Source organism: Epinephelus lanceolatus, chromosome 16 (genome assembly GCF_041903045.1).
Source record: "Epinephelus lanceolatus isolate andai-2023 chromosome 16, ASM4190304v1, whole genome shotgun sequence".
Lineage (NCBI taxonomy): Eukaryota > Metazoa > Chordata > Actinopteri > Perciformes > Serranidae > Epinephelus > Epinephelus lanceolatus.
The window spans coordinates 11,267,877-11,291,450 of NC_135749.1; the positions used below are offsets into that span (position 1 = coordinate 11,267,877).

The window sequence follows — 23,574 nt, forward strand, 5'->3', positions numbered from 1 at the left end:
ACCTATTTAACATAGATTGGAGGGGGGCACCTTTTCTAATCAACACTTTTTGCGGCACCCTCAACAGTGGTCTGGGGTAAATTCCCACCTGGACAAAAATTTTAAAACTTAACAGCTGAACTGACCATTTCAGAGCATTTCGAAACAAACATCTTAGATCAAGGCTTCTCAAAGGTTTGACAACTGAGTGCCATTTTAGGGAGCCAACATATGATTGAGGGGAACACTCACATCACATACTTCCATTAGTACACTTCAATGTAGTACACTATGTATACTAGGGCATTAACAGAAAAGTTGACGTGTCGACGTCAGTGGCACAAGTCGACACACCTCGGGAAGAGTCGACAAGTTGTGTGTTTTTTCCCTCTCTCTCTCTCTCTCTCTGTGTGCTTGTGTACGGAATGCAATCGCTGCCTCTGATTGGCTTACACTGATACTTTATCCTTGATAAGTGAACATACTCGGGCGTACTATAAGTGGAGCAGACTCCGCGAGGAATATCCGAAGTCATTCGGGCTTTCATAGTCGAGCGCACTTCTGTGTTGTAGTTTCCTGTAAAAATGTCCGTGAAAAATCCCTGTGATGTGAAAAATACATGCCGAGCAGTCATGGGTGCGCGGAGCGGAGTCCGCACGGTCGTAAAATCTGAGCTTTGCGCACACAGGGCTTGCAGACGTCAGCTTTGAGTCTACGCGGACCTCCGCAGAGTCCGTTCCACGTACATTCCGCCCGAGTATGTTCGGGCCTTCAGACACACATCACATGTGTGGAGATACTTCACTTTCCTCCGCCGTGTCGATGTGATGATGTCATCAAATGACTTGTCAACTCGACTTCGACTTTATTGACAGATAAGTCGACCTGAAAAAAATCAAAGTCGTTAATGCCCTAATGTATACTATATTCTTCTTACGTGGTGCACTGACTTCAGCAGGGTAGCGTTGTCTCAAATTCTGCACTGCCATTTTGCACTTACAGGAAGTAACAAAGATTTTTTAATTTAACTGCCTCCCGTTCTTCTTCATCCTCTTTTTTTGAGAATTGAAAATGTTGGGTGGAGTATTATTGCCAATATTTGACCGCTATCTCCACTCACACAAAAATCAAACTTACGTCACAACGTCAACGCTGATCAAAAAGTGCTGCCATAGCTAGGAGCAAGTTAGCTAGATAGCAAATGCTACTGTTAGTTAGCAAACTAATGTTAGCACTCACATTCTTGCACAGAAGGGCTCCCCCACCCTGAGTTCACTGTAAGGTGACAATGCCAACCACTGGAACATTGTGCTGACACATCGATTGATTGATTGTACCTACCCACAGCAATCCAGTAATAATGAAGGGACACACACACCCCCACCCCAGTATTCGAATTTGCCCTAAATACTCTCAATGTATGAATAAAAAATATATAAATAAAAAAAATGTTATGCTGTGTTAGGCAACAATGCACTGCTATCCAGATTGTCATTAGCAAATGCAATCATAATGATAAGAAAATAAACAAACTGAAAATTGCCATTATTATTACCACCAGTTGTAGTATTACAGTGTGCTGCAGTTCTGTGTGAGGCAAGTGGTGTTTGGGGGTCATTTTGAGCATATTTGAATATATATCATTATTATTATTATTGCCTAGCACTACAGTACAAATGCTTTTAGAGTGTAAAGCAGTTCAAAGTGCCATCAAGTCGCTACTGGGTTTCAGAGGGCGGCAGCTCTTTCCTTAGGGAAGGTCTTACAGTCTGCCCGGGCTCTGGAGGGACTTTACAGGACACTCCTACTGTATGCGCCAAGCCTGTCCAAAATGAGCCACTCTGTTGTCATACTTCCTGCCAGCTGTAGCGCTGAGAGTCCTGCGAATCTCCAGGAAGCGAACTGTATAGGCAGAGAAAGCAAAGAAGGCACACTGAAGAAGTTTGGAATGACCAACGTGACCTCAGATCACAAAACTCAGACTTTCACTTTCTCTGTCTCACACACTCACACACACACACACACACACACACACACACAAACACAAACAGCAAGCTAAAGGGTGAATGAGGTTGTCGAAGTTATACAAGTTCTCTTTATTTGACTGTAATTAGAAGTAATGTGCCTCACACAGCAGAGACCACTTTTCAAGGTTTAGCTTTTATGTTATAGCTTTGCGTGTGCCAACTCCCTTTGTTTCACTCAACGTTCTGTGCACGCACACAATGTCGACACACGGTTTTCTCTGTATCAATAACAATGTCATGTCCAAGGCACCCAGTCCTTAATTTGGGCATTTGTGCTACTCAACAAAACAAGACAAAAACTGCTTTGAGCAGTTCCTAAATTTAAACTCTGGAAAGGAAGCGGGTCTGTATCTGTTTCCTCTTCCAGTATTGTTTCTCCCCAGGGATTGGTCGGGTGGGATTGTCCACCCTGACAATTGGACGGCAGTGGGCATTGTTGCATTGTTTTGTCCCAGCTCCCCCATGTTTTGCTGACCTAATGTCACGGCCGCTCCATCAAAGGCCAGTGAAGGATGAGGGAAGTGGGCAAAGTGCCGGCTACGCGGCTGGAGTCAATTAAGAGGGCTGGTACCACTTATAGCTTGCAGAGTGTGTGCGTGCATGTGTGTGTATATGAGGTAGGGTGGGGCACGCACAAGGCACGCTTGTGCATGTTTATTTGGTGGTCTCTTTTAAGCAATTGGTTGTCAAGCTGAATTACAGGTCGAATTATTTAGGACTGTTTGCATCACTGAGTAGAGAGTGGTCTTTTGGGGTGTTGAATTTAAAGTTGGACAAATCAATATTTTTACATTAGTAATAAGTCAGATGACTATAAAGGTCATTCATAGTGACAAACCCACAGATAAATATCGTCCAACTCTACAATCTGCTTCAGCTCTGTGGAGCGTATTAGCGTTTTTCATCTCATTGTTTTGGTTTGTTTCATAACTTCAATGTCTTGCTCCTCTCTCATTGCCCTCATCGACTCCAACTTTTTTCAGTCACAAAACTCTGCTAAACAGACTGTGCGCCACCTGCCCACAACCAAACAACAGACAAAGTTGGCAAATCTAGTGAATTTAGTGGAGCATTTAGCATGTAAATAAGCAAGTACGAGCTGGTGGAAACCAAAGAAGGAGCTAAAAAGAAAGTGAATAATGGCCACAAACACCAGTTAAAATGGATGCTAATGTTGCTCAGTGTCTGCTGGAAGTGTTTATAGCAAAGTGTTTGCTAACATGTTCATCACAACAACCTTTTCAAACAACATTATGCAAGAATTAGTATTTTGGCAATTTGGTGCCCCTACAGTTTTGCACCACCGTCATAATAACAAATTCCTCCTGCTGGGTTGCAAACTGCTCATACTGTCTTGATGTCAGCTGTATTGACCTGTCTCATGGCTGATGGGAAGACAATAACAATCCAACAGCAGGGTGTACATCTCTGCCGATGTTATTTATGAAAGATTTTGACAGGCTGTATCGCTGTCACCCTATCTCCCTGAGTCTCACGGACAGCTGGGGCTCATTCAGCCCTGACAAAGGTAGCAAAATGTTTATTTAAATGGAAAAGGTGGTGCCTTGAGCCCCCTGTTACATTATGCAAGTGCACTACCTTTGAATAAACGTCGCTGCTGACTGGGTAACACCACTGACATACCAACCAAACGAGAGAAAACCTTTGTTAAGGTCTGTTGCTCACCGCTTTTCGACATTTCGAGGAAACATGTTGTTCAACTTATGTTTTCAAATTTAACGAGACCCTGTGCATGTGTACTTGTTGACAACTGAAGGATGTGAAACCAATAAATATAATATCAGAAGCCAAAGAACCATGCTGACTGACAGTGTAAAGTAATATTACAAAATGTTTCACACTGCATATTTGTATTTGTGGCATTAGAGATGAACCCTAACATAACAACAAGAATAACAACTAGAGACTACTCCAGCCCTTTTCCTTCTTCCTATCCCCCTAGTTCTGTCTCAACTACACACCTGTAAAGTTTCGTGACTGAATCTTGCACGGTTGTGAGGCTAATGTTTGACTAAATCTGTCTACGGACAGACAGAAGGACATAAACACTTATGTTCCCAATACAATACAGTCTCCAGGACCACATTTCACAAAGATAACACACACACAGGCTTACGAGGCCCTTCTAGTTTGCTAAGCGTTTCATTGTGACTTCAGGCATTTCTCAATCTGCGTTCTTGCCTGTACTTGTGTTCTTTCGGACTTGTGAAACATCATCAATCGCAACCCAAGTACTGTTCCAATTCAAAGTCCGCATCCTGCCAGGCACAGTCCAAATGCCCGGATGTGAGCTTGATCTGCCTGTTCCATCTGGGATGCATCGGGAAGTGACTTGTGTGGACTTTTGACAGCCAGGTATCCCAGAATGCATTTCTCATACACCAGCGGCAAAGGCAGCCTTTTCTTGGGAGTTTGTACTCCCGAGTTGAACTTGCCAAGTCCGAACTTCCAAGTGCGCAAGTCCGAACTTGGTGTACTTGGTATTGAGAAATGCCTTCCTCTTTGGTCTCTTTACCTGTGCCATGATGTCCGTACTAAAAATACTGAGGTCGCTTTTTTTTCTTCTTTTTAAATCTGTATTTCAAATGGTTACCAAACATAGTTGGTATAAAAGACCCCACCAGAATCCCTGCACACAAAAATGAAGCATTGAGAAAATAAAATAGAAAGCTGCAAACAACTGAGCTAGCTACTGCTGTTAAGTGTTATCCCATCTTCAGGGAGGTCCTACCAGCTCACCAAAGTTACATGGTACAAGAATAGGTGATTGGGGTGTGGAACAGGAATCAAAGAGTTGCCATTTCCCTTGATTCAAGTCAGTGTGTGCGCAAAATCATTTTGAAGTGTTATTGTAAGGTAAAGAAGTTGACTAATGTTGCTTAGTGAACATTTTTCATTCTTAAAATGTCCCTGAAAATATACCTTCAAATGTTTTAACTTGGATTTCTGCTACAAGTGTGTGTATGAGTTTGACGCACAGCAGTACCTTTATTCCTGGTAGTGTGTGTGTTTGTGTGGTTATTTAATAGGGGATGTGGTGCCCTTCCAGCAGGCAGACAGCTCTATTGTTCCTGCAGCAAAGGGAACACCGTCTCCGGTCTGTCCACTCAGGATGTTGGATTGGACCTCCTTAAAAAACAAAAAAGGAACAGCCAGCATCACCCGCACCCATTATCCCCATCATCCAGCAAGAACAATGGAGCACCTCCAACATCCCCCCTCCTTTCCCAGGAGCCTCTGTGCTCGGTTCCCACAGTACTGTCCAGTTCTGGACCATTGTTAGACGGCAGACCTGTCCTCTGATTGTTCCCTGGAGGACACACATACCTTTCACACACCTAAACACACCACACTGCTTGTTAAGACTCTCTGTCTCAGAATAATTTTGCTGCACCTCCACCTCCACCGCCACCTCTCCATCCTCACTATGGAAACTTCCAACAGCTTGCAGTAATTGCCTCTCTGAGCATGCACAAGCGAGGTCACCGGAGTGAAGCGGGTCATTCCATTGATAGCAAACTTAAGAGGGGAGTACAAGCTGATGACTGCCGATAGCACAGCATTCACCACTCCGGTGCCAATGTAAATCTGGGCCTCATAATCTTTCCCCATTTCACTAGCTGGCAGGGTAACGTAGCGGAACTTATCCTGGCACACTGGAAAGGTTATCATCCATTAAGAGAGCTCCTGGGGCGCGGGAGAGGTGGACCTTTCTGCTACATTATTTAATGCAGGAAGGGACGCGGGACTGGAGTAAAAGTGTCAACAAAACAATCATTACAATTCTCTCTAAGTGCACATGAGTTATTGCGTGTCAGATTTAAAAAGCTTCATAAAGTTTTCTCATTTTGTAGTGTTTTACAACAACACTAACTTCTCCGTCTTCAATCGATGGTGGATTCTTATTAAAGTCTTTGTACCCTGACCACATCACTGCTCTTGTTTTAATAATGAGGATGGTGAAGATTTCCTTGATTAGGGAAGGTGGAAACTTTTCCCTCTTTCTGCCTACACAGGGAGATCAAAGGTCACACAGGCAACGTCGTCCTACATATTCTGTCAGCACTCGGCTACATTAGTCCAAATAAGCACAGCATATTTTTAATCACCACACGGGTAAAATCACAGAGCTGCGAAGGTGAATCATTGTTTTTGCTAGACTACTATATAAATCTGTCAGTGATGGAGTGTGAGATAAGAGCAGAACTTCCCTTAAAAGGAGAAAGTGAATTTCAGCCTCATGTTGTGCTGATTCTTGTATCAAAAGGAATGTTTTCACAGAGCTATCTTGTTGCACATGTTGCTCTATAGTGTAAAATTAACAGCAATGACAGACAGCAGCAGGAGCAACTGTGATCTGCATACAAACGGTGAGACATAAACGCATCAGTCACTGACATAATGCTTGCTTTCACATCGTCATACTTATCCAACGACAGCTTGTCCAAGTTGATCCCAAATGCAGATTAATCTGTGACTGTTCTTCAGACGTGGTTAAACTAATCCAGGCTATCACAGTTATCAGGCTATAATTATATTAATCCTTATCCAGCTAACTGTGGTGTTTCATTTAAAGGACTGATGGGTTAATCTTAAGTAGAACAGTACACGCTTATTTTGAAATAAAGAGAACATGAGTGAGTTGGAGCACCAATAAGCACTCATTTGATTGACTCAGTCCTTAACTTAGATAAGATTAGTGTGCCGGGTAGCCTCCCAGCATGCACTGGGGCAACAGATTCACAGATGTAAGTGTCACTTTGTGAGTGTTTTTGCATTGTTATTGGTATCATCTTTATTTTATGATTAGTTACAAGCAAATGCAGGTGCAAACCTGTTCTGCAGACAAATTTAAATTCACCTTTAGTGTATAAACTTGTTCCAATTTAAAATAAATGGTTTATTTTCACTTAAATCCACTCTGCTCTTATAATCCAAGTTCAGTTCAGAAATTAAGGTGTTCAAATGTTAAATTTATCATAGTTAAAGGGCATGTTTGTGGTTGTATTAGCAGGGTGTCTACACGTGTCAGACTCTTAAATTAAATGCTTTTTAAGACATTTTCAAGAGTTTTTAACCAAATTTAAGACAGATTTTTGGACAAATTGTTTTCATATTCAAACATTGTAGGTAAGACGTATACATGTACAGTACAGGCCAAAAGTTTGGACACACCTTCTCATTCAATGCGTTTTCTTTATTTTCATGACTATTTACATTGTAGATTCTCACTGAAGGCATCAAAACTATGAATGAACACATGTGGAGTTATGTACTTAACAAAAAAAGGTGAAATAACTGAAAACATGTTTTATATTCTAGTTTCTTCAAAATAGCCACCCTTTGCTCTGATTACTGCTTTGCACACTCTTGGCATTCTCTCCATGAGCTTCAAGAGGTAGTCACCTGAAATGGTTTTCCAACAGTCTTGAAGGAGTTCCCAGAGGTGTTTAGCACTTGTTGGCCCCTTTGCCTTCACTCTGCGGTCCAGCTCACCCCAAACCATCTCGATTGGGTTCAGGTCCGGTGACTGTGGAGGCCAGGTCATCTGCCGCAGCACTCCATCACTCTCCTTCTTGGTCAAATAGCCCTTACACAGCCTGGAGGTGTGTTTGGGGTCATTGTCCTGTTGAAAAATAAATGATCGTCCAACTAAACGCAAACCGGATGGGATGGCATGTCGCTGCAGGATGCTGTGGTAGCCATGCTGGTTCTTGAATAATTCCCCAACAGTGTCACCAGCAAAACACCCCCACACCATCACACCTCCTCCTCCATGCTTCACAGTGGGAACCAGGCATGTGGAATCCATCCGTTCACCTTTTCTGCGTCTCACAAAGACACGGCGGTTGGAACCAAAGATCTCAAATTTGGACTCATCAGACCAAAGCACAGATTTCCACTGGTCTAATGTCCATTCCTTGTGTTTCTTGGCCCAAACAAATCTCTTCTGCTTGTTGCCTCTCCTTAGCAGTGGTTTCCTAGCAGCTATTTGACCATGAAGGCCTGATTCGCGCTTAACAGTTGTTCTAGAGATGGGTCTGCTGCTAGAACTCTGTGTGGCATTCATCTGGTCTCTGATCTGAGCTGCTGTTAACTTGGGATTTCTGAGGCTGGTGACTCGGATGAACTTATCCTCAGAAGCAGAGGTAACTCTTGGTCTTCCTTTCCTGGGTCGGTCCTCATGTGTGCCAGTTTCGTTGTAGCGCTTGATGGTTTTTGCGACTCCACTTGGGGACACATTTAAAGTTTTTGCAATTTTCCGGACTGACTGACCTTCATTTCTTAAAGTAATGATGGCCACTTGTTTTTCTTTAGTTAGCTGATTGGTTCTTGCCATAATATGAATTTTAACAGTTGTCCAATAGGGCTGTCGGCTGTGTATTAACCTGACTTCTGCACAACACAACTGATGGTCCCAACCCCATTGATAAAGCAAGAAATTCCACTAATTAACCCTGATAAGGCACACCTGTGAAGTGGAAACCATTTCAGGTGACTACCTCTTGAAGCTCATGGAGAGAATGGCAAGAGTGTGCAAAGCAGTAATCAGAGCAAAGGGTGGCTATTTTGAAGAAACTAGAATATAAAACATGTTTTCAGTTATTTCACCTTTTTTTGTTAAGTACATAACTCCACATGTGTTCATTCATAGTTTTGATGCCTTCAGTGAGAATCTACAATGTAAATAGTCATGAAAATAAAGAAAACGCATTGAATGAGAAGGTGTGTCCAAACTTTTGGCCTGTACTGTATATGGTTTGATGCAGAAGTAGGTTTTATGTGGGAATATGGTTAATAGAGTGACTTGGGTCAAACTACATTTTGGCAGGTAAGGGTAAGTATAAAGTAAAAAGACAGTATTAGGTTCAGTACCAGTGGCGGCTGCTGGTCTTTCAAACAGGGGAGGCTCACTTTAAATTTACATCATAAGATTTGTCATATTGTGGCGAGGCAGTAACTTATAAAAGGAACATTTAATTGAAGCCGTTTTTCAACAACACTCATGCCATAGAACCACAGCAAAACACCTCAACGATTTTCAGATGGGTTTAAGAAGAAGAAGACTCCACTCGCAAATATCCGCATGGGACTGAGCTCGGAATGCGACGATGCCAGTGTGTATTTCCAAAGTGCTGTCAATCACAAAGGGGTTCAGCCTTTTAGACAATTCCTCCAATCATCATGCATACACCGAGCGTCCTCTCCCACCTACCGCTCCATTAGGTCCCAGGGAAGCTGAGCCTCCCTGGAAGTGACGATTTTGTCGCATTTATCCAATGACCATCTCGCTTTGCTGCATGAAAAAAACCTGCTCAGCGCTGTCTCATAGGAATGCTTGGAGGCTCCGTGTCCACCATGCTGACACGAGAATGTATGACAGGGGGTCGTGTTTGAAAACCGGTGATAAACAGCTGATATTTGAGCATCATAGTCATGATGTTAAACGCATCCTAGCGCACATTTAATGCAATGTGAATCATTACTTTAATGTAAATTCAATAGTGCATGTTTGCCCATTTCTTCTATGAAATTTTAGGGAAGTTCGGCCTCCCTTGTTGTCTCAGAGCAATCGTCCCTGGTTCAGTGGTAGGTTAAAAGATTAATAACATAAGAAATGTGGACTTTGAAACAGAACAGCAGGACTAATTTTGACAAAAAAATGGATAAATTTGATAAAATGTTTGTGACAATTAAGACCTGACTATTTAAATGGTTAAAATGTATAAACTGAATTTAAGATGTTTTAAGACTTCTTAAGAACCTGCAAACACCCTGATTAACCTTCGAACATTCAACAGGTGTCTTTTTTAGGGTTGTTATTTAAAGAATATCCATTTAATTTTGTGTATTTTATCATAAATAGATGTGTAACTATCAATAGTGGAAATTACATTGTAATAATTGCCCTAACAGATTGTAATGATTTCTCAATAACCTACAACTTCTCATCTAAAACCATCATACCTACTATATAAGAATGATTTGTATCTGAAATTGACTTCATGTGTGGGTGATTGGTTAACTTTAAAAACACTTGTGACTATGTCTGTGACTTTTATCATTTCATATTATACCAGAGGCACAACACTGAAACGTCCACAAGTCAGACTCCAAAAGGTCAATGAGTTGGCGGTTTCCCCGTTTATCATTGCTTTGTCTACTGCGCTCCCTCGAAAATCATTTCCTCCTTAAAGCAGAATGAGCAGAGTCATTACTTCCTTCCTTTGACTTTGATGTTTCGTTCTGTCCTTGGCTGCAGCACTGTTTCATAATCAAGTGGGATCAGATATTTTTTTTGGACCTGAATGTGAAACAATGCTGCTGAAACGCGTGACAAAAACCGAAACTTTTATTACTTTGTTAGAAGAAATCATCAGTAGGAGAGAGACAGTGAGGTCGAGAATTCTCTGAGACGACTGCCAGCGATAACTGAAATATCACACAGTAGCATGTACTTTCAGAAAACAAATTTCCTTTATTCATCATATTTTTCATAATAATTAAAACTTGGTGTGCAAACCATCCAGACTTTCTAAAATGAAAGTATTGTGTAGATTTTCCAGACTAACTAGCTTAAACTTCCTGAGAAACCTCCCACACTGTTGGCGTCTTTTGTCACATACCATCAAAGGTTACATGAGATAAAAGGAACTAGAACAAAGACCTGTCTCTCTCCTCTTCCTCCGCTTTTATGTTCACAATCAGATGTCCTTTCTCAACATACAGAAATGATTAAAAGGAGAAATGCTTTTCTACAGACTTGGAACATGAAGATGATTTGCATCTTTGTCATCTCTTGCATCATTTGCATGTGATTTAACAGCGAAGACAACAGTTGTGTCATAATACCACAACTAGATATAAATATAACAGAAAATGACCAATGCCCGTCAAACCATGTCATCAGTTCAAAGCTTGGGTCCGTATTTAAGGGTGTTTTAATTATAGTGTCTTGTTTTAATTGTTGATCAGTGCATGAACAGGCTTTATGTGTGACACCAAGGGGAAGGTCAAAGAATCACATCCAGCACATAAAAGCTAAAGTTGACTCCATAAAAGTCCAAATTGTGTTTTTACACAGGTAAGCTGATGCAGGAGTGAGGATGTATGGCTCATGTGAGTAGGAGGAAACGGTGTTTTTGCCTTCTGGTTCACCCTTGTTGCCCCGTTGCATTATCCTCCTGCTGAGAAAGGGTAATCGCAAGTGTCTCACGCCAGCGCAGGTTAGCTCTTCTCAGACCGGTTCCTATTCAGAGCTGCTCTAGGTGTGAACTCCAGTTTCTCTTTGAGGCTAAGCACCTGGGTGCTGTCCATACCCTCTTGTTCCTGCAGCTTCCTCTCCTCCCTCAGTTCCAGGATGCTCACCTCCTCCCGAGGTTTTGGGGTCCCTCTGATAAACCACTCCAGGTGGTAGCCCACTGCTCCCACCACAAAGGCCACGGGGAAGGTGACATAAGGGGCATAGGTCCGTACCGCCGTCCAAACTACAGGCCACATGACTGCAGTCCGCTTTGGCTCCCGGGTGCTCAACAGGGGAAAAACATAATTGTGTTTTAACTTACATTAACAGTTGATCACAGTGTAATTCAATATTAAGAGGGAAAATGTAGCTACCAGAAAACTTCAACTAATAGCCTGGGCTATTATTTGCTTAAATCACTGAAATATTCGGGACAGGTGTCTACATGGGACAGGCCTTTAATTCATTTCACGCAAAACTGTTGCTCGGCAAAGAGCGGGAAAGAGCGGGAAATACAACCAAATTTAAACCCATATGAATATTATTTAAATAAAAAATTAGACTTCAGATAATATATCATACATAGAGGCATACTGACACTAGGGCTGCAACTAACAATTATTTTCATTGTCGACTAATCTGTTGATTATTTCTTCGATCAGTCAACTAATCATTTTATCGAAAAATGTGTTAAAATGTTGAAAAATGTCGGTCTGTCTCTCCCAAACCCAAAAACTATGTCATTTAATGTCTTGTTTCGTACTCACGCCAAAGGGTTTTAGTTCACCATCATGGGAGAGTGTGTAAAGCTGCCAATATCTGAACGTAAGAAGCTGCATATAAGAGTATTTTGGGATACTTTTATAGTACTTTTCTATGAAAAAAGACTCAAACCGATTAGTCGACTACTAAAATAGTCACCAATTATTTTAATAGTAAATTAGTCATCGATTCGTCGACTAATCATTGCAGCCCTAACTGACACAATCCCACTTTATCCTGTGAAAACAATACTCACAACTTGGACTCATTTTTATGAAAAACTCTTTTAGTTTTTTGATCCGAGGACCATAACGGATTGAAGGAGTATGATTAACTTACAACGTAATCAAGCAATGGACACCTAATTTGAAGTAGCAAACAACCCAGTTTTATACATCTGAAGAATTTCTATTAAAAAAAATGAGCTGCTTTACAACCAGACCAGGCCTCTAATTGAGACAGGCGTATATTTGTCAAAATGTGCAGCCACACCAGGCTAGTAAAAAGTTTTACTGGAACTGGGCTTTTAATTTAAGTTTTACGGTAAATGTACCTAACAGAGCATTACGTACAAGTGCCAACATGTAACTGACTTTAATAACACACTGTTACCAACAAGACAGTATATTAAAAAATGTCATTTTGTCTTCCATCAGGTTTTAACCACAAGGGGGGAAATCTGCAGAGAAAGTGTGTCACATTTTAATATCATATCAAAACTATTGAGGGCATAATAATCTTTATTAGACATGAAAATAATCCAGCTGGATTTGTAGTGTTAACACCTGGGATGACTGAAATTGACAGTGTCCACACATGCATACAGTATAAATCTAGTGTAGTGTATTTATAACATAAGCAAGACGCCAGTCAGACACCAGACATCAAGGCCTGTCTGTCCTTCTCATGCCCTCCTCACCTTTGCTTTGCCCCAACCAACAACATGTAGTTTACAAAGCGAATGGCGGAATAAACGAGCAAAACAGCCCAAAACGTAAGTCCAAAGACAAACAACAAAGATGTTAACAGCTTAAACATATGCCAACATAACGTTAGCATTGCTATGTCAACGTTAATGCTAACTTGGGCTCTCTCAAGGGAACTTCAGACATGGTTTACAACGTACAAGTTAAAAAACTATGACAAAATGCGTTTATTGTTGTGTTGTTGTCTTGCCGAATTGGAAAGAGGTTCTCCTCAATTCTGAAAGAGCATTTATTTATGTCTGGCACCGTGTGGTTTACTTTGTACGTAACAAACAAAAATTAAATGGTCAAATTTGCTATGGAGTTTGGCATGGCGCCGGCTAACCATTATCATAACCAACCGATAGCGAGGAGCGTGGCGGGAACAAACTTGTGAGGCATGTTAAAATATGAGAAAATGTTTCGTATTTATTTCCCTAGGACTATCGTTGAGTTTTGAATTATGTAACAGGCGTTATTGCGTAGAAGTCTCGACACGAAACTGCTTGTAACCGGCTACACTCAGGTAAGTTAATAAGTAACGTCACAGTCCGAGCGGTGACATTCAAAAGCTGCATCCGCCATGTTTGTTACAAGAGTCTGTGTGGCGTTTATATCGCTCTAATATTTTGAAAATGACATTAGTTTCATTCATTAGCCTTCACTCACCTTTACCGTTAGCACTTTGGTGCAGCAGTGGAGATATACGCAATATCTGTGCGACAGTCTGTCACTTCCTGGTTGAACTTGATTGGCTGATGAGCCTCGCTCTGCTATAACGAAGAGGGTTGTAACTGTGTTTTCCTCGATGTTTTAGCACCGCCTAGTGGTCAAAATAGGACACTACATTGAGATGAGGAATGCCAAAATATGCATTTCATTTTTTGTTTGTTTCTTTTAGGTACCAATTGCATAACACCTGACATTACTTACTATATACACTAACTATAAATACATGTATACTCAATTTAAGATCATTAAAATGTGGACTCACTGCAGTAAAAAAGACTCAGTGATGCACTACTTGGGTTATATAGTATGTTAATATAACATTGCAACATTTATAATGTAATTTTCTTGTTTGTGTATCATTTGAGACCTGACACAAAGGTTTCCCACATCTTATTAAGCTGTAAAACAGTTTAATACTTCATAATCAAATAACCTAAAAGCATCTGCTTTATGAATAAGAGGAACTGTGCTCGTGCATACATGCATGTTTGTCCCTTCCCTGACTGGAAGCCTCACAAATACCATCTCTCTCTGTGATCAAACCACGACGGCATTCTTGCAAAAAAAAAAAAAAAATCCTCCTCTTGGGGAATACTCATGAAAGGCTGACAGATCTGTCACCAGCGTTGTCGTACGCTGACGAGGCGTGAGCTACCTTTCTTGGATGACAAACCTCTCAAGTGCAAAGATGGTTTTTCTTTTAGTTCTGAGAGCGCAGCTTGGCATATGAGGACTGATACACGTTCAGAGGCTTGGTGCGCTGTATAAAGACAAACAGTTTCAGAAGTTTTGCTGTTGTTTACTTTAACTGCGTATGAGGGATGCAGAGAAATTGTGTACATTTCAGCCACCCGGTGGGAAGCCATAAATTGCAGCGTTGACTGTAGGGGGAAGAAAATATGCTACTGTAGTTTCTGGGTAGTGAATCGGTAAGTGTTCTTTGCGAGGCTCCGTATGATTGATGACACTAATGTTTCAGCTCCCAGGCTCAAAACTATAGCATGCAGAATGCGGGGCTGATCCATAGCGACTGGAATGCAGCCTGTCATGGAGCGATGACCAGTTCTGACTCATTGGTCATTTGTGCAGAGGCAGAGAGTTTAAAACACAGAGCTATATTTGTATTAATATGCTACGACTTCAAATGAGTGTTCAAATTATTGTGATTAGCAGGATTCTGTGTGGGTGATTATGCTTCACGCTTCCAAATGATTCTTTTAAGCAGTTCCTCCCTCTATGCTGTCCATCTTGTAGTTGCCAGAACTGGCATTTGATCAGTGCTGTCAGATAAAGTGAAATGTGCTCATCCCCCCTGCAGGAAAACATTACTAGTGCCAGTTCTGCTTTACCAGCAACCTCAGCAGCGCCAGGATTATTTCATCAGCTCCTGTTCATTAGTAAATGAGATTTAGAGCTGCACTAGCCAAGAGTTTTATGTAAAAATACAACCATCTTATCAATCTCAATCACAAACCGGGGCTGACAGAGTGAAGCGTTACATCCTCACTAACCGCAGCCCCGCAGACCTGCTCTATTTGCCCGAGTTAATTACAGATGTCAGACATGGTCAGTGGTGGGAAATTTCCTCATTACACAGGAAATGACAATCAGGACTTTGGTTAAATTACTGTTGAATCACATTAGCCAGAAAAGGCTCTCTCTGAGGGCTGAAACCTACAAGCGTGGTGCACTTTTGGTCCCCAAACTCAATGTTTAGACAGCGGTCAAGACACTAAAGCACATGCGTGTTCAGGTGATGTGTCAGACGGGAGGGAGAGTGGAGGACCTGGGACGGCTAAGTTTAGCCTCAGATTGAGGCGGAGGGTGAGGGGGTAAGGAGCAGACGGATGAGAGATATGACCAAAAAAGATGCACCAGAGAATTTGATGGATTGCCTCTGGTTTGGAAAGAGACGAGGAGGAGCAGGAGGACTCTTGACACGGACTGCGATCAAGCAGAGTCACAGATGGTGAGGGATAGAAGGGCCAGATGTGGAAGGGGAAGACAGGGGCTCTTTTGCTCTTTTGTGCAGCCAATCTGGCCTGCGAGGGAGGGATTAGTCACTGATTTGGGGCATTTTGGGTTCAAGGGGTCATGAGTAGGGTTTGGATTTCAACTTGCCATGACTGATATTAAACAAAAATACAGTAAACTACAGTAACAACTGCACTTTAGTTGAGATAAAACATCAATTCTGACGTGATTTTCCTCCATTTAAGTACAAGAATATGAATCAGTCAAAATGTGACAAAAAAAAGCATTTATTTGTTTTTGGCAGTTAGGACCATTTTGGCATATTCACTGATTTCAAAACACAAGTGTATCATCTCTCAAAGTACTGGCCCCACCATCACTGCAAATCCCATTTCACTACAGGGAACACACTGTCGTGCTGTTGGGTCTCTTCTCCTTTGTCCACAGATATTTTATTTATTATTATTATTATTATTTTTATTTATTTTTATTTAAAACTCGCTAACGGAGGTACACCTTAGCAAAAACTAAAATAAATTTCTTTCATTCTCAACACTTACTGGCAGAGCTTTACCAGCAACACCCTACTAAATGTGAGAGTGTAATATTTCTGATATTATAAAATGTGGCCCTGTTTAGCTTGATTACACACATACAATATAAAGCAATGTTCGAAACAATGTGCAACCACTGCATGGGAATACACTCTGGAAATGCTGAATATTTCCTGATATACATACATTTAAAAGGCGGTTGCATAGGAATAATTTAAAGGGTACCTGGTATTTTTCAACCTGGAGCCAATTTTCCCAGGTTTTTGTGTCGAAGCAACTAATGGGAACAGTTTTTGAAGTCCAGTATTGAGTGAGAAGGCTGCAGCTGGCAGCTGTGAAACAGGCTGCAATATAACCAAATGGGGCATTTGTACACTGTGATTTCACATCCACTGAAGTGTTTAGTTTTGCCACTGAGGGGCTCAGATTATTATTCAAAGTGTCTGACAACATTATAGAGAGGATCCTACTGAGACTGAGCTTTTTGTTGAAGTGTGAGATCCTTTTTGTTCAATGAGGAAACAGTTGCCAAACACACCAGACTCCATTTCAATGAACAGTAATTTTACCATTGTAAAACATACTTCTTTAAAAGTCAACCAAGACCAAATACAACTCACAAAAACTGTCTTGGTTCATCTTTCTGCAGTTCCAACAGTCACCAACTCTGGTTTGGTAAATAAACCCTAAATTCACCCAGTTAGATGTGAAAACATGCTTCTTCTATACACCCCAAAATGACTGTTGATTTAAATGGAGTCTGGTGAGGTTGTTGGCAATTATTTCAGGGCTGTGTCTAGCTAAACTAAAAGGATCTTACTCATGAAAAGCAGGTCTATCTCCTTTCCATAATGCTGTTAGACACAATCTGAGCCTGTCAGTGGCAAAAACAAGTTTTAGAGGACATCAACTGACAGTGCACAAATGTCCCGAGTGGTCAAACTGCAGCCTGTTTTACCACTGGAGACTGGACCAAGTTCACAAAATGTTGTTTTCATCGGTCACTTAAGGTGTTTTCACATATAGTCCTTTTTAAATAAACTGAACTCAGTCCTCTTCAAGTGCACCAAAAAGTGGACCAACAGAAAAAAGACTCACAGTTGAATTCAAAGAGGACACAGTTCTCTATCTGGTCAACTTCAGCTCTGACGGACCCTCAGTCCTCTTTGAAATATTATGAAATATATTGACGTAGCTTATTTTTTTCACTTTGACCTGGCACTTGATTATGAAGCCCCTCGCTTTCAGATGAACCACCAGATGACCACCTTCTGAGTATGGTTATGGGTCTGAGTTCTCTTGGAGTGTTCACATATGTGCAAAAGTCGTCAGAGGTCGTTCAGGGCTGAAAAGGACCAAGTGTGAAAACACCCTTAGACACAAAAACTTGAGAAAATAGGATAAAGTTTGAAAAATACTCAAGTAACTCTTTAATGCTGCATGTGAGCAAATTCACAGGATAATGACTGTCAGCAAATCTCACATGTAAACAGAAGCTCTCCTGTTATCTCAGTTAAACTATTCAGAATTTCAATCAAATACTGGTACTAGTAAACAATAATCTTTGTGTCATCAAGGCATGTATGGTAAGATTATGACTGTGACCTGCTGACCCCTGGTGAAGGATAAGCCATCAAGTAAAGGCTTCAGCTGCCTTTATAACAGCTGCTGAACTTTATCCAAGTGCATGGTGTAAGGCTTTATCTATTTACAGCAACAAGCCATGGCATAATGTGTTCTGGCTGATATACTGTATGTATACCAACAGGTAGGGGCACTTATGGTAGAGCATTGAGTAATATATGACCTGAACATGGAATGATACTGTGAATCCACAGTGCTGAGGGAATAGCCAGTGGAATGAGGCTCACATGAGCCTGGTGATGGCCCCCGAGAGGAAATCCTCATAGTTAAGGCGGATGTTGCCTGTCATGGTCGTGTCTTTCTCCCTGAAGACCTGCGTCATGCTCTGGAGCTGGGTGCACACGTGGATGAAGCGGTCCATCTGAATGCCCGGCCGTGCGCCTCGCACGGCGAAGCGTCGCACCAGCGTCTCGGAAAACTGGGGACTCAGGTTGTAGCCCATCTGAGCGAGGGCTGGGGACAGGAGAGGAAAGAGAAACAAGGTCGGAGTTAGTTTTGTTTTTCCTCTGCTGAAAGTCTTGGGTTTCATTTTGGTTTTAAAGGTCCAGTGTGTAGGACTGTGGGGGATATAATTGTTAATTGTTCAACTTTAACACACACACACACACACAACTGGGGATACCTTGGTGTAGCTCTGCACCATTGATAGTGCCTGAGCGGTCCCTGTCGTACTGCTGAAAGAGTGCTCTCCACCGCTGCATGAAGTCCCACAGTGCTGAGAAGCCAAACAGGTCCATTCGGCCCGACCGCGTCTTGTCAAACATGTCTAACAGGAAACACAAAGCACAGCACGTTCACACAGTTTTCTTCACTTAAAGATCCGCATTCTTTTAAAACAGGGCAAAAATGTGAAGCACATTTTCAGCATGTTTCTGGCGATCCCGTCGTCGATCATCATGGATCCTCTTGTGTTGTTTAAAAGTAGCCCATAAGAGTCACACATTTGTCATTATGATAATGGAACACGAGTCCCTGCTTTGCAAACACAACTGGAATGTAGAGACTAACAGGTACCGTTTTTTAGCCTGACTCCAGGCTGCCTAAATGTCTCCCTTTAGAAACACAAGATATTCAGAAGGTTGAGAGATTTAAAGGGCAACACACATATAAAAGGAGCCAGCGTTCTCTGCCCTGCCCTTATCTGTTTGTTTTCCTAAATAACCTCTTCCTGCTCTTTGCTGTAGCAATTAAGATCACTAACAGTATCTTACATAGTTAAACACTGAGTCATTTTGCCTGAAGAAACACTTTCAAACACCGATTTATTAACACTGTTGAGCACCTCGCTGCAGCTGTATGACTTACTGATCATCATGAGGCAGGTCTCGTCATTAAAAGTGGACCAGTTGGAGTTGAAAAGAGCCTGCTTCAGCTCCTTTAGGTTGATAAAGCCACTGTGGTCCGTGTCGACAGTGTGGAACCACTGGTATGCCTCTGGGTTAACACCAGGAGGGATGTTACCTGCAGAGAGGGGAAATAAGAGCAGTAATAAGATGGTGAAGACTGACTCTGAAGGTGCCCGTGATTGTTTTCTTAGCATGCTCTTGTTTCCATCACTACTTCTTCAATCTGTCTGAGCCAACGAGTTTGATTTATTCCCTTTATTATTTCCCATCATTAGGTTTTTTTTCCCAGTTTTTATTTCACTGAAGCTCTCATGCTTTGAGGGGTAATGGATATGAAAAGAGAAATAGAAGAAGAGCCAAGAAAAAGAAGAGGGTTCTTGGAAATGAAGCGGCTGCCTCGTTCCGATGCAAAACAATTACTTATTTATTGAGAGATGAAGAAACACGCTCCTGCTGTCTGACAGTTGAAACTGCGCTGACTCTGTCAAGCAGAAACTTGATCATAAAAAAGAATACATCTGTGCTTGACTCAGGCTTTTAGCTTTGGCGTTTAGAAGGCACTGGATTGGGAAAAAAGCACAATATATAATGACCATAACATAAACTGTGTGTAGCACTGACATGGCAAATATAATTCCTATAACTAAGACGGTTTTATATGCAGTTACGGTATTTGCTTATAGAAATTAAAACAACACAGCAACAAAAAACTGCAGCTGCAGGGTCAAGGGTTGAGGACAAGTCATTTCAGTGAGAGGGAGAAAGTGTCAGGGCAAGAGGCCATTACCTGAATACATGGTGGAAGAGAAAGGGGATGTTAGAAAATACAGTGTGAGATGAGGGGAGGAGCAGAGGGAGGGCTGATTGTCAGGAAAATGAATGGGTAGAAAGGGACAGGTGACACTTGAGGCCAGACCCTGATGGAGTCTGTCCCTGTGGGGAGTGATAGCAACATGGGATTTCAGGTTCTGACTTACGCTGAGCTGCTACTGGAAACAGTGTAATCACACACACATATACACACACACACACAGCACACTCTTTACCCATCTGTCTCGTACTCTGTTTAGCCCTCACTCAGTATTACCGGAGTCATGACTCCAGCCGTGTAATCCTGCTGAGGGGCACAAACTGAACCCTGTCTCTACATGACTGTCTGGGAACGTAAGTCATTTTCTATCCGTCATCCCACCAGAGAGTGAGGAGGAGAGAAAATGAGGGGGAAGCAATGAAGAAAGGGAATGAGAACCCATCTGCAGTCTCTCCGTGTTCAGAATATGCCTCCCACAGGCAGAGGTACCGCAGAAGCAAGCTCCAGTCTCGGCCGATATTTACCTGCAGGGGCATGGTGCCCGTAAGGTCCTCCATGGGGCTGTCCCCCGTAACCCCCATAATGCCCGGCAGGGGCACTCCCTGGTCCATGCCCATATGGCACTCCTTGACCTGGGACCCCATAAGCACCATGAGGAGCTCCTGTTTGATGTGCGGCACTATATGGCCCATATGGACCACTGCCTCCCCCGTATGGAGCACCTGGTTGGGGGTTGCCTCCTCCTGGATAGCCCTACAGTGACACACAAGAGAAGGTCACTGAAACTGTATGATCAGTGCTAGATATTAAACGGGCTGTGTGTGGCTAGATGGATCCTTGTACAACCTCTTTTGTGAGATGAAAAACACATGAGCTAAATACTCCCTGCCTAGTGATGCAAGGTAACTAAATACATTTACTCAAGCACTGTAATTAGAGAAATACCTCACCTACAAAATGACCATTTGTAAATCAATTAGTCATGCTGTATTACCTTCAATTTGCAAGGATAATGTTTTTTTCTCGCATGCCCCCCAATGGTGAAAATATTAATTTAATGATTGATTGGGGACCCTATTTAACATCAGCAAAACTAAATCAAAACATTTGCGTGCACACTCTGTATCATCCAAGTCTCATTTATCCAGTCTTATGCTCAGTACTTCAAAACACGTGAATTGTCAGCAAAACCTTATAATTTAAAACTAAACTGAAAGTGAATCTTATCTATACTCTCTTCAAAGCCAGACCCCAATACTCAGGTTTCGTGAAAATTCATGTGTTTAGGAAGTACTGAGCATACGACTGGATAAATGAGACTTGGATTATACTGCACAGGTTGTGTGAGAGTTTGAAAACACGTGTTGATTTAGTTTTGCGTTGTTGAACGTGGTCCCAATCTATAATAAATCAATATGTTTCCTTTTTCCATGGAGGCATGTGAGAAAAACAGTGTTTTCTTCAAGAATTCAAGGTAACACAAGCTAAATAATAGATTTACAAATGGTCTTTCTGTGGGTGAATTATTTCTTTAAATGCACTTTTGAGATACTATATACTTATACTTTGCACCCCACTACAACTCAGAGGAAAATATTCTTTGTAGCTCACTACATATATAATTAACATGCAGGTTAAGATAACACTTACAAACATATAATTAGGGTTGCAGCGCAGCCATGTGCCCGTTTTAAGGTATACTGTGATGCAAAAGTTGACAGTTATCATTATCATACCGTGTACATTTGCTCATCTACGATACTGAAAAAAAGTGCAACTGGATGAAGAGTCTCCCCTTTATTTTAGTTATTTTTTAAACCGTAGAAATTTTACACATACCTCTGTTAACAAAATGGTTTCAAGTTTCAATTATAGTAATAAAACGTTTGTTCAACCAAAAATAACCGTTCCTTTTTAATTCCTTTAAGGGTCATTTTGACTTATAATAATAAAAATTCTGTGATACTGTGATAGTGTGCGCCACTGTCACCTCAGGTTAACTTATATCGCAGCGGTGCCTGGATGGTGTGACGTGTGTGGTTGTGCTGCTGCCGTGGTCCTGCCAGATGCCTCCTGCTGTTGCTGTTATCATTAGTCATAGTTCTACTGTCATTATACACATATGATTATTGTCACATACATATACTATCATATATTATTATATACCAACAACATATTGTACCACAATAGCCGTAATTATTATTATATTATTATTTTCATTAATGTTGTAAGCTACTGTCATTACCGTCTGTCCTGTCTCTGTCTCCATCTCTTTCTCTGTCTCATTGTGTCATACGGATTACTATTAATTTATCATGTTGATCTGTTCTGTACGACATCTATTGCACGTCTGTCCATCCTGGAAGAGGGATCCCTCCTCAGTTGCTCTTCCTGAGGTTTCTACCATTTTTTCCCCCGTTAAAGGGTTTTCCTTATCTGCTGTGAGGGTCCTAAGGACAGAGGGATGTCGTATGCTGTAAAGCCCTGTGAGGCAAATTGTGATTTGTGATATTGGGCTTTATAAATAAAACTGATTGATTGACAATATTTTCAGAGACAGTTACTGTACCGTAGAATCTCATACCACAGCAACCCTACAGGTAATTAGTTTAAAATATTATACAGGATCATGTAGCCTGGATTCAAGGCAGCCAAAATTAGCTCAATTAAACTTATCAAAGCTTCTTGCGTAATTAATACATAATAATCCAACTGTAAGTTTACTATAAGATTCTGGAGGAGGTCATTTTCAAGACTATTACTTTAACGTTTTGCTGACTTACTTCTGTACTTTCCTGTAAACATTTTAAACGTATGACTAATGTGTTTACAGTGAGATAATGTTACTTTAGCTAGCAAAGATGTGAACACTTTTTCCGCCACTCAAACTACGTCATTTAGGGACATTTTGCTCAGAAAAACTACAAAAACATCGCCACAAGTTAACAATAAATAAGACAGACTACCCTGTTAAGTTAAAAACATGTACACACACAGTGTTAAACTATAACACCAGCAATGTTAGCGCGGTTTAAACTCATATAACGTTAGCAAAACACACCTCAACATAATCATCGTAAGCTACTAACTGATGTTATCATGTAGCAACAGTTTACATTGTTAACTGCTACCCTTAGCACACAAATGAATGGCTAACGTTACCTGTGTTTCTACGTCATAAACCATTAGTTACGTTACGTCGAGGCAATAAAACAGGTAGTACAGCTATTTAACAATATCAACATGTTATTTTTATGAACATATATAGATACCTGGCCGTGGTGGAAACTCATGTTTGACAGACTTTACTTCCTTCAACAAGGCAGCAGCCGTGAAGGCGGATACAGCATCGTCAGACTCGGGCTAACTATTGGTGCATTTCCGGGTCCGTCACAGCCGCACCCGCGTCTCCTGCTCCTGATTGGACGGCAGAGTGGAAAGGCGATGACGTCAGAGCGAAGAGGTGTGAATCACTGTGTCCGTCACTCTCATGACAACCCAATACTTTGTAAGTT

The 23,574-nt window shown here is 41.5% G+C and overlaps 2 protein-coding genes across 2 annotated transcripts; both read right to left on the reverse strand.

Moving 5' to 3' along the window:
- Positions 1 to 10,486: 10,486 nt before the first annotated feature.
- Positions 10,487 to 13,739, reverse strand: smim12 (small integral membrane protein 12). Its single transcript, XM_033636544.2, has 2 exons — positions 13,668 to 13,739; positions 10,487 to 11,556 (listed from the first exon to the last, which is right to left on the reverse strand). Exon 2 carries the CDS (start codon positions 11,526 to 11,528, stop codon positions 11,256 to 11,258), a length of 273 nt encoding a protein of 90 aa, XP_033492435.1. The 5' UTR covers positions 11,529 to 11,556; positions 13,668 to 13,739; the 3' UTR covers positions 10,487 to 11,255.
- Positions 13,740 to 15,973: 2,234 nt separating this feature from the next.
- Positions 15,974 to 23,443, reverse strand: pef1 (penta-EF-hand domain containing 1). Its single transcript, XM_033636118.2, has 5 exons — positions 23,332 to 23,443; positions 20,584 to 20,812; positions 19,208 to 19,363; positions 18,525 to 18,668; positions 15,974 to 18,355 (listed from the first exon to the last, which is right to left on the reverse strand). The coding sequence occupies exons 1-5, from the start codon at positions 23,350 to 23,352 to the stop codon at positions 18,126 to 18,128; spliced, it is 780 nt and encodes a 259-aa protein (XP_033492009.1). The 5' UTR covers positions 23,353 to 23,443; the 3' UTR covers positions 15,974 to 18,125.
- Positions 23,444 to 23,574: the final 131 nt, after the last annotated feature.